Source organism: Pinus tabuliformis, chromosome 9 (genome assembly GCF_031772625.1).
Source record: "Pinus tabuliformis cultivar Carrire ecotype Pingquan chromosome 9, CPIR1, whole genome shotgun sequence".
NCBI classification, from domain to species: Eukaryota; Viridiplantae; Streptophyta; class Pinopsida; order Pinales; family Pinaceae; genus Pinus; species Pinus tabuliformis.
The window spans coordinates 1,939,090,474-1,939,102,188 of NC_142307.1; the positions used below are offsets into that span (position 1 = coordinate 1,939,090,474).

General features: G+C 35.6%; 1 protein-coding gene across 1 annotated transcript; it reads right to left on the reverse strand.

Annotated features, from left to right (window-relative positions):
- Positions 1 to 2,418: 2,418 nt before the first annotated feature.
- LOC149156722 (NAC domain-containing protein 16-like) lies at positions 2,419 to 11,388 on the reverse strand. Its single transcript, XM_089438460.1, has 7 exons — positions 11,234 to 11,388; positions 7,360 to 8,036; positions 5,520 to 5,797; positions 4,932 to 5,330; positions 3,837 to 4,268; positions 3,398 to 3,548; positions 2,419 to 3,232 (listed from the first exon to the last, which is right to left on the reverse strand). Exons 2-7 carry the CDS (start codon positions 7,529 to 7,531, stop codon positions 2,652 to 2,654), a joined length of 2,013 nt encoding a protein of 670 aa, XP_089294586.1. The 5' UTR covers positions 7,532 to 8,036; positions 11,234 to 11,388; the 3' UTR covers positions 2,419 to 2,651.
- Between the last annotated feature and the right edge of the window lie 327 nt (positions 11,389 to 11,715).

Here is an 11,715-nt window from a genome sequence, read left to right on the forward strand (position 1 = left end):
GGCAACAATCCCCCTTCCGCACGCAAGTTGCTCCCACCTGCTACCAGTCTCATCTCCTGCAAGCAAGTTCCTCCTCAGACCTTGCATGCATACTCCACTGTCCCTCACCACCTTTCTCCCTCATATAACACCTTGTGTTACCATTTGCCTTCCCAAGGCCACTGACACATGTTGCCATTCTCTCTCGGTCCTTAATGTCGCCCATGTGGGGTCCTTAGGTGGTCCGCCCACCAACCCTATCCTCTTGTCTTTCACACATATCATGGATCCTCCAAGGGATCTCCTTTCCGATCACACCCAAATCGAAGGTTATCTAATATAACTTAGTAAGAAGTGAATGAAAGTAGGCAAAAATAATAGATAAAATGTAATAATTACATTTTTCCTAATATTTCCACACGTCTGCAAACAAATGCCCATTGTCAACATATACATAAAAAAATTTACCTTTACAAGAAAGTTTTACCTTTATAGGCTACATGGATTCAACGCCATCATTTTCTACAATTAATTATGCATCTAAATATAACATCTAACTAACATGAATCTAGGCTAGTTTAATGCCCCTTAAATAGATTATATTCTAGAGAAATTCCATGAGTGAATACCATGGATTTTTAAAACCATGGGCGAATACCATGAGTCATTTTTATTTTTTTATTATTTAATTTTTATAGATATTTTTTGTTATTGTAATTTTTTTTCACGAAGTTACAATGTTTACTTTGCATTAAGTTACACATCTCTACAATATTTTGATTTTATTTTAACCTAGTCAAAATGTTAACATTATATTTACTTTAAGTTACACATTTCTAACATACTATAGACATTAGATATCAGCTCAATGAAGAAATTACATTATTCCTCATACTAAGAAGTAATTTTTTTTAACTTACTTTATCTCATTATATAAAGTTTACATATAAAAGTGAAAATTCAAGTATTTAAAAACAGCTGACATTGATTTTTAAACTAACACTATTAATTATTTTTTTTAATAATGTTACGCACACATACATACATATATATATATATATATATATATATAATGTAATATTACATGACAACATCTCCCTCATGTCTTGCATATACAATATATTAACAGGCTTTTAATGTAACATTACATTACATCTCCCTCATGCACTAGGTTGTAGAGTACCTCTCGACGCAACAATAACCTAATGGATTCACAAGTTATTAAATGGTATGAATCGAAATAGATGACATAAATGAAATTTACAGTGACACAATGAAATATGCTTAGCTATTTTATGCAGTTTCGATAGAATAAGGTTATCAATCATATATTTCTCTTCCGTTTCTAAATTCTGTTCGCACATTAGTCTGCTCTTGGGAATAAAATAGTAACCATAAACATTATAACGATGAAACAAAAACAATGAGACCTATATATGAAATTTTCCCTTCCGAAAATACCTCAAGCAGAATCGTGTTGCTGCGAACCCTACCGGTATGGCCCGGATAGCCAAGTTCGTTCGTCAATATTAACATAAACAGTATGGCGATAATACAAAACAATCTATAGGTCCCATTTAAGAAGTTCCTTCCGAAAATATTTCCAGCAGAGCTGCGAACCCTACCGGTATGGCCGGGATCGCTCTGTAAGTTCGTAAATATTAATATAAAATGCTGTCCCTGTTTAAAAAAATAAAAAAATCGAACTATTTATCTTACCAATTTATCACTGAATATTTCATGCAAAGGCGAGTAGACACAGTGTGATTACAGCATGATTTGCTCTGAATCTAACACACTGAATTTTGATAATTCAAGCTAAGGCTGCTGCAGAATTAAGAAAACAATATGGACAATACCAAACTGCTTTATATTCTAGATAAAAACAGACAAAACTACTGTGTTTTTGTAAAAGCTTTTAATACCAAGAACTTGAAACAGTATGACGAAGAGAATGAAATGTCTTGATGTGGTAGTACAGTATGGCACTGTGATGATAAAGCACAGCGTTGAAGCCAATCACTATTAACCTGTAGTCTCGCCTGCCTTTTGTTGTCTATTCTTGCCAGAATCCCGTAGATCTTGAAATTGGGTAAAGGTAGGGGTAACCGGACATAAAATAAAATAAAATAAAAGAGCAGAAGTTAAAAACAAATATTCTGTATAGATTTCAAATGCCATTAAATCTGAAAACATTCCTTGTAACTTGCACAAAGAAAACAAAAAGAATTATATCAGTGAAAGGAGAACATAAATGAGAAACATGAGACATCATACTACAACTGTATGAAAGTTTGTTAGGCAGACCAAATCATCTGAACAACTAAGTTTGCCCTTCCAAGTCTCCTACAGTATTAGAATGACATTTCAATGTACGTTCCCCTGCTTTAAAGGCCGCGGATTCAGACAAAATTATCTTGATCTCTGCAATCCAAAATATATTGAGAATAAACTCTCAGTTAAGGTTTGCAAAACTTGTCATATGAAGAGTTTACAATGCAAATAAAATTCCATACCCAGATTCTCTTTTGAATTGTTTATATCCAAAAGAATAAGGAGTCCAGATTCTTCAGTTAAACAGTAATATGCAGTTTTGTACTGCCAAATAATTACTTATAGATAAAATTTTGCAATACCAAATAACATGTTTGTTGAGCCAAAAGGAGCTTATACTACGATAATAATAACTTGAAGATGCACCCGCCAAACTTGATAGTAGCTCCAAGCATCAAAAGCCACACCAGAGCTGATATGGCTCCTAAGAAGAACACAAAAACGAACCCCCTTGTGTTCCTGACTGCTGGTTTTTCTGAAGGTTTAGAGATGTTTGATTTTAGGTCAACAGGACTGATTACAGAGCTATTAGCCAAAAATGAACCTTTCATTATTCCATAAGATACATCAGACGAGCAAGTGCAAGACCCAGTTGCATCCCCCTTTTTGTGTTCCATATTATTAGAGCATGTGCAGGCATCCCCCTTTTTGTGTTCCAGATTATTAGAGCATGTGCAGGCCACTGTTACAGCAGTAAGATGAGCATTTGCAGCTCTAACATGTATCGAACCAAAGCTTGGCTGTTTACTCAAAGACCCCTTTTTCGAAGGATATTCAGCAGCTGATGCAGGGAGTGAATCAATGGATCCCAGTATATTCATAAATCTTGATAGTGAGCCTGGGGTGGATTCATTATTGTCCTGCTGCCCCAGCAATGCAGCATTCATATGTTGTGCTATTGTAGTGTACTCAGAACCACCTATACAATGAACCAGTCACGAAGATAAGATACTAAAAAAAGCAAAGCAATTAACCACATTGTGTTCTCACAAGCAAGCATCGTCCTAAATCATTTGTATATGGATAGAGCATTGAATTGTATAACATACACACATGTTAATGTCGAGCATATTTTTCAACATACCTATAGGAGGTGCCAAAAGCCCAGTATCATTTACTTCCCCAGAAGCAAAGAAGTTACTATTTATATCCATCATTTGCCCTTCTGTGCAAAGCTGAGATGCTAAATTATCTCCTACTTGTGCCAAATTTGGCTCTACATAAACATTAGATGCCTGTTGGGCAATACCACATTCAGTAAGGAGGATAACACTCGAAAAGAACAGCAAATAATAAGGATATGCACAAATTTCCTAACTGCAAAATCTGCAGAGTTTTCAGGCATAATCAAGCTTGAACCTACAAAATCAAGCTATGGAACCACAGCAGCATAATGATTTCGATTATTCTCATCACCAATTGAAGAATAATTTGACAGATCCCGATAAACCAAAAGATGCAGCCGATGAAGGCAATTCTCATGAATGGCCCACTTCTGCTACCAAATCATGTAGGGGGCTTACCTCAGGAAACACACCGTACCGATAATTTTCAGCATAGCCCATGGTAATGCCCTCTACTGGGTTGCACATTCCATTCAACATCATTGAAGCATCAGAGAAACCATGCATATTATCTGAGGCATCAAAAAACTCATCGAGCTCATTAAAACTTCCTAGACCAGAAGTATTTCCCTCCAGCTCGCTTGTGAGATCATTGAGTTCTAGGAAATCGCCTGCTAAATGAGAAGAGGATGGTGTTTGAATATCTTGTAGGAAACAATCTATCATCTGCTCTTTGTTTTCCATACTGCCATCACCCTGAGAAATATTCGCCCTCGCATGTTGTTCATCAAAGAGAAAGCTAATGTCATCCTGTTCAGACAAAATTTCTGTTCCTTCCTTGTGCATTATGGTGCACCTTGAACTTTCACTGGGAATAATGTCATCCTGCTTCTGCACATGGAGATCCAAAAACAAAAGTCTGCTTAGTAATGAACAGCTACAAAAACTTACGGTCTTATGTTTTAGTATCATACAGTATATAATAAGCAAAGAGAAAATCTAAAATCCATGAACTGTGTTTCATAATACAGGGACGACTTACTCCACCAACTATAAAGTCAAACAACAAAAAGAAAACGCAGGTGTAAAGCTGTCTATAACCTGTCCACTACAATGCACTCAAAAGCCCAAGCGCAAACTTTCTCAAGAACCAGAAGAATATATAATGTATTGTACTGACTAAAACAAGACCTTGCCACCTATAGAATGCACGGACATTAAAATAGATATACTTAGGTTAATTTTCCTACTCCGTATTGCGAGATAGATGAACTTACAGTAACCGCTAGTGAAATTCTTGAAGGAGATTGTGAGGTGCTTTAAAGAAAATGATACGAAAAAGGTCTCATTGGAATTCAATTTGACTCAAGAGAGTAACTACGAAAGACACACAAGGATGGAACTGATCTTGGAAGTTCATTTGACTCAATGGAATTCTTATGAAAGACGCAGTTGCACGGATAAACTTATCTTAAGCTCAGAAAATGGCATTAACTCTAGTTATGAGAGAAACTATTAATCCACGTCATATGTTCGCCATACGGCTTAATTTACCTGGACATCATTAAACTGATGCAGCTGCAGCATACTACTGTTCTCTGGACCAGAAAGGCATTCGAACAATAATTCATTCAACAAGTCATCATCATCAGGAAATAATGAGTTTCCTGAAGGAACAAGTAGTTCATCTGGAAAGAGAGGCAATTGATCTGGAACAAAAGAATCCTCCACAACTGGGTCTTGCTTGGAAGATATATCCTCACTGTTTTCATCTAAGTTGCCACCTGAAAGTTGTATAGCAAGTGGAGAAGCATCTGTTACTGTTGGCAATGTCAAAACATCCTCATTGGTATTTTCACTCCAATCTTCTTCTCTAAATGGAGCCCCGTGTTGCTCCCCATTTTTCGGACCAGCGCCACTCTTCTCATATAGTTTGAGGATTACATAGGAGTCCTGGAGGAAAACAAAAGCAATCAAAAAGTAAGTTATCTAACCATCTATCTGATGCACACTTGCACACGCCCATGTGTATCAACATATGCGTGTATTAGGTAAAAATCAAACAACATAGTGTTGGTAAGCAAGTTCTTGCAAATATACCTAAGCAGACAGAAGTCCATCTGACTTTACAATTATTATTACCTGAACAACATCGGAATGTCTCAGTTGTTTATCTTCAAACCTGTACTCATGCATAACCCAATTGGTCCGTATACCAGAAGGAGCACGCCCGGTGTAGAATATTAAAGTCTTCTTCATACCTACTGTCCGTCCGTCGGATTCAATAGTTCGATCCCTACCAGTGGCTTTCCAGTAACCTACTCTAGTCGCTCGATTTGTTCGAGATCCATTAGGATATTTTCTGTCTTTAGCACTAAAAAAATACCATTCTAAGTCCCGGCTCTGTAAACGAGATTTTTCTGCAACCAAAGAGCAAATATCAGTAAACGAGGTAATACGAATTGAAAATTCCAAGATCTAAATATCCCTATAGAATCTCAGTATCAGTTTAAAATACATGAATAAGAATCAAATACAACCTGAAATAGTCTAAGTTATACATTATTTGATTATGTCAATAGCATACATATGTACATACAAATCAAGTAAGCTGATTGTGTTACATCGCAAAAATTTGTGACACTGCACCAACTTCCCTCACAGATCATTTGTCACAATCAGATTACAGTGGAAAAAGTACTAAAAAGGGATTGAATTAACAACATAACTAAGTAAATTGGCAATGAGCTTGAACACCGATGAATTACACGGGATTAGGTAGCAGAAAAGATTACAAATTCAAACAACGTGCCTACCGTGCTTTCTTGAAGCATGGAGATCAGGTAAAAGAACAAATGCTGCAAATTCAAAACATATGTCAAAGTGTTTTTCTTGAAGTATGGACGTCGGATGATCTCTTTTGGTAGACAATCATTGGGTTCCATAGGAATGTACACTAAAAGGCAAATGACTGCCGAAATGACCACACGAACTCGAACTCATCCTTGAATACATTCCTCATAGGTTCTAATTTATTGTAAAACTACCAATACAGAATACTCATATTTCACATGGGCAGTATAAACCCAGGGTTAGGACTCAGACCTTGTTACAGAACTATTTGGAATTCAAACAGAGGTAGCTATCAAAGTGAATCTAAAAAATGTGATCACTTTACCAAGGTACTCCTAAGGATGCATTGCTTCACACCTTGAAAGGGTTACAAAGCTCATTCTGACACACTTGCTAATTTATTGTCAAACTACCAATACAGAATAATCATGTCACATGGCCTGTAAACATGGTATGGAGATTAAGTAGATGTAGGCATCAAACTGAATCTAAACAGTGAGCCCTTAAAGACAGTTGTGGATCCCAAATTCCAATAAACCCAAAAATATGATATTGATAGACAACTCGATTAGGTCATATAGACAAAATTGCGGCACCATGCCATCTCGGAAAAAGCCAATTGCACAAAAATCTAGTAAATAATTCATCTACCTCCATATGCAATTTAAAATTAAATTATGGAAAACTCTTTTCTTGTTTTCTATCACTAAATCAATATTCCAAGCAACCCCAATAAATTACTGTGCAGCTAATACATAAAGGCAACCGACATGATTGAAGATTTTCCACTACTAAGTAAAACAGAAAAACACAATAATGACAGAAATCTCAAAATCACTGATCAGTCAAAGAAATTTTCTTTCAAATTTAAATGCAAATTTCATGTTTTTATCATTTTCTAGGACTATTCCATAAATACTCTGAGGGATGACATTAAATGAAAATATTCAACCAACAGATAATGGCAGCCAATCATTTATGACAAACCACAAATACTAAGCAATCAAAAAACTTTCAAAAATGGATTTTGCAAGCTGGAATATAAATATATATATATAAAGAACCAAGTCGAAGCTATTCCATGCAGAGATATTACTCCATGTTCACTATTAATCGTTGAAAATTTTACCGGGGAGATCCCAAGGCTCACACTTGTATACATCAACCTCCGCTATTGCATCAAGCTTCAGTGGTCTATTACACACTTTTCTCTTCAGATAATATAGAATAAGCTCCTCATCCGTTGGGTGGAAGCGAAAACCGGGCGGTAAAGAAACTCGCTCCTTTTTAGTCCGAACCATATTTACAGAAGCTGTACAAGATAGTGTATATACTCTGCACTGTCCCGTACAATCCCACAACTCTGCTAACGTTGATCACAAAAGCACTCTTCTACACCTATCCAAATGTCCAAAATCTGTGAAACCACGTTACTGTATGCAAATGTTGACCAAGTAGACAATCCAATTCTGAAAATTTAAACCCTCAATTGGTTTGCTTGATAAGCCAAACAAAACCTTGCAAAAATTTATAATAAACAAGATTCTGGCCAAAAAAATAACTCCTCCAACATCCACTAAGATTCCACAGAATGTCTTCTGAATCAGGTGAACTTTTAAAAGGTAAAAATATATCAAGTGAAATCCTTCAATGAACTCTGGTGTATACACCACTGTGTCCGTCGACACAATAAGCAGCAATGTTCAACGAGTGGAAATCCTCTGCCGCCCTTTATATGTTTCCTTGACATGGGAGCAAAAGGGCTGAGATGCTCCGTCCTGTGAAGATACCACCCTATGAAGCTCCCTGCCAAAAGCCCCAAAAAAATCCTCAGAACCCAAATCATATGAAAAAACTTTGAATTAAAAACACCCAGCAAAGATTTATCCAAATTCCCACGTAAAAAATCACAATTCCAATACATTTGGCTCAATGTATACACATGATCCTGCTTAAAATCTGAATTTAAAAATCAATTTGTATAACACATATGCTCAAACAGAACCCTCAAAACCCAAATCAGATGAAAAAACTTTGAATTTAAAACATCTGGCACAGCTTTATCCCAATCCCATGCAAAAATAACAATTACAATATATTCAGTCCAGCATATTTACATGAGCCAGATCAACACCTGAATTCCATCATGATTCATACAAAGTATATGCTCAATCAAGCTGCCTGAGAAACCCAAACCATATGAAAAAACTTGAAATTAAAAACACCCAGCACAAATTTTTCCAAACCCCCACGTAAAAAAATGGCAATTCCATTAAATTCAAACCAGTATGTGTATAAGATGCAGCTAAAATTCTGAATTCAACCATTAATTTAACTCATATAAAATATATGCTCAAACAAAACATTCAAAACCCAAATCACATTGAAAAGAACCTTTAAAATGACACCCAGTACACCTTTATCCAAACCTGTGCAAAAAAACAAAATTCCAATACAGTAAATCCAGTATATTTACATCTCCCTCAGAATCTGAATTCGTACCAACTTTCATATATACAATATATGCCTAAACGAAACCATATCATTTGACAGAAATTCAAACTAAAAACAAGAACTACAGTTTTTATCCCAAGCCCATGCAAAAGCCGTAAATCCAATACATTTAATCGACCCAGTGCATTTACCCAATCTCGCCCAATCTCGCTAATATCTGAATTAAAACGTTAGGTACGCTAATATCTGAATTAAAACCTTAGGTAGCTATTTATCAAAAAAGTTATGTTGCATGAGTTTCTGGAAAGTGAGAACTTTGAGAACTTGGGTACATGTGTCGGGAATGACTAAAGATTTCCTCAAAATTTACAAAAAACGGCTAATTGGAAGCGGTAATATTATATAATTAAAAATATAAAAATATATATATATATATATTTATCTCTCTTTTATATAAATATATTTTTTGTTTGTCTCTCCCTGAGTCTCACCTTTTTATATATATAAAGTATTAAAATGTTAAATTCATTATGACACATGACGAGTCTTTGAAACAATCTGACTTAAAAATACAAAGGCACAATTTTACAGGAAGCGGTAATATTATATAATTAAAAATATAAAAATATAAAATATTTTTTTATTTATATAATTTATATAATAATAAAAATTAATATTGAATCAAAATATTCAAATATTAAAATCAATTTAAATATATAAATAAAATATTAAAATGTTAAGCTCATTATGACACATGACGAGTCTTTGAAACAATCTGCCTTTAAAATACAAAGGCACAATTTTACATATGTTTTTCTAGTTATTCTTAAGAGAAAAAGTTAAAAAAACTCTAATGTTTAAGCATTGACTGCCACATACAATATGCACACACAATTTCTGCCATATATATACATAAACAACAAAAGAAATACTTATCAGCATGACATCCCAGATATGGACCTTACAACGAGGTGCCACACATTTCTTTAACCCATTAAGAGATTTCTCCAATTTCTCAATTAAGGATATCTTTGTTAAGGATGTCTTTGGCCTTTCTTCCTGTGCAGGTTTCAACTTAGGCTCATGTTTTGTGGGTAGTTCAGCATATTTCTCTACAGCCTTTGTATTCCCCAACCCCAGGGAATGCGGGAACTCCAAAAAAAGAAAATTTCAAAGCTCCCGGAACTTTCCCAAGCTCCCATTGCAGCGCCCGCTGAAAAAAAAAAACGTTCCCATACAGTTCCAAAGTTCCCGAAAGCGTGGGTTCCAAAGTTAAGTTCCCAGGAGTGGGGGTTCCAAAGTTAAGTTCTTCGGAGCGCTGGTTCCAAAGTTCCCGAGAGTCCGGGAGCGAGGGTTCCAAAGTTAAATTCTCGGGAGTGCCGGTTCCAAATTTCCCGAGAGCGCAGGAACCATTGGAACGAGTTTCCCACCTCTCAGGAATGGTTTCCGTCTAACAAAGCAAAAAAGCACTACAAAATCCTCCCAATCTAAATTATATCAAAATACTTTCAATTAAAAAATAATAATAATAATAAATAAAACCACCACAATTTTTTTCAATCCCGCCCAGCCAAAATCGGAACTTTACTACATCCAATCCAACCATATTTACATGATCTGAATCAATTCAAGAGCGAACCTAATAAGCTTAATCACAAAAACGTAAGAATCCAAACATTTCAGAGCTACTCAGATCCTACTTGCTGAACTAACCTACATAAACAGTCCCAATCAAAAGTTAAATTCAAAAATAACCCAGATGCTCGGGTAAAAACCCGGTGTACTAGAAAATCCCTTAATAACAAAAAGGCAAAATGAAATGAAATCAAAACCTCGAATAATTTTTAGAGTTTTCCTCCCTCAAGTTGAGCTCAGGAAAGGGGTAAAAAAAAAACACAACCAAATAAATAGAGCGCCGATCCATGCAATTTACAGAGCGCAGCTAACCAAATGCGGCTAAAACCTGAACAGAACTACAAAATTTCGCAGAACTGAACACCTAAGGCTGCCGTTCTACCCTGTCTGTGAAGTCTTAGGCCTACCATAGTCCAATTACGCCAAATCCCCAAACAAAACCAATCATATTAAAGTACTTTCGCTCCATATGACCTACCAAAACTTTCTTCAAACCGACAATACAAACAACAGAAATACAATATATTTACAAGATCTTAGTTTGAATTCAAGAAACAATTTACATGAAATCCATATATGTTTAATCGCTGACAAGCAAGGAATTCAAACGTTTCAAAGCTTCTCAAACCCTACTTACTGAACTAACCCCTCCATGCGCAGTCCCAATCGAAAATTGAATTCAAGCATAACCCATATGCTCAAATAAAAGATAAAAAACGCATGCACTAAAAAGGAAAGAACTGAAATAAAATACATTAAAGAAGTCAAATTTAGAGTTTTTCTCCCTCAAACTGGGCTCAGAAAAAGCAAAACAGCGAAGCCCAATCTACACACAAAGGCTATCGATACAATTTACAGAGCACGGACAACCAACTCCAGCTAGAATCTGTGCAAAACCAAAAGATTTTGCATACCTGAGCCCCTGGTGCGACCACCCTGCGGCCTCTGTGATAGGTCTTCGAGCTACCATACACAAGTAAACAAAATTCTTCCCGGTTGGAAGTGATTTATGGGAGAGTCAACTCTCAACTCAGAGTCCTTAAGTCACTCTTAACCATGGGTAATGCATCAGGTTAAGCCGCCAGTGAACCTTCGTTGGATCTTCGTACCTACTTTCCCTTTAGGGTATTTTTACTCGGCTGTCACGTGTTGCCGCGGAGATCTGTTAGTCAATTTATTAGCTTAAAAATAAGTAATTTTTATTTTTTTTATTTATATTTACACTGAGAAAATCTATCATAATTCAAAGTAGCGGTTTTCTCATAATTCAAACTAGCGGTGAGGAAAGTACACCTTAAAAAAACATGCCATTAATTTTAATTAAAAATATTTAGGTATTTAACATTAAAATGTTAATTTAAAAATTACAAAATAAAAGAAAGAAAAAAAGAAATGG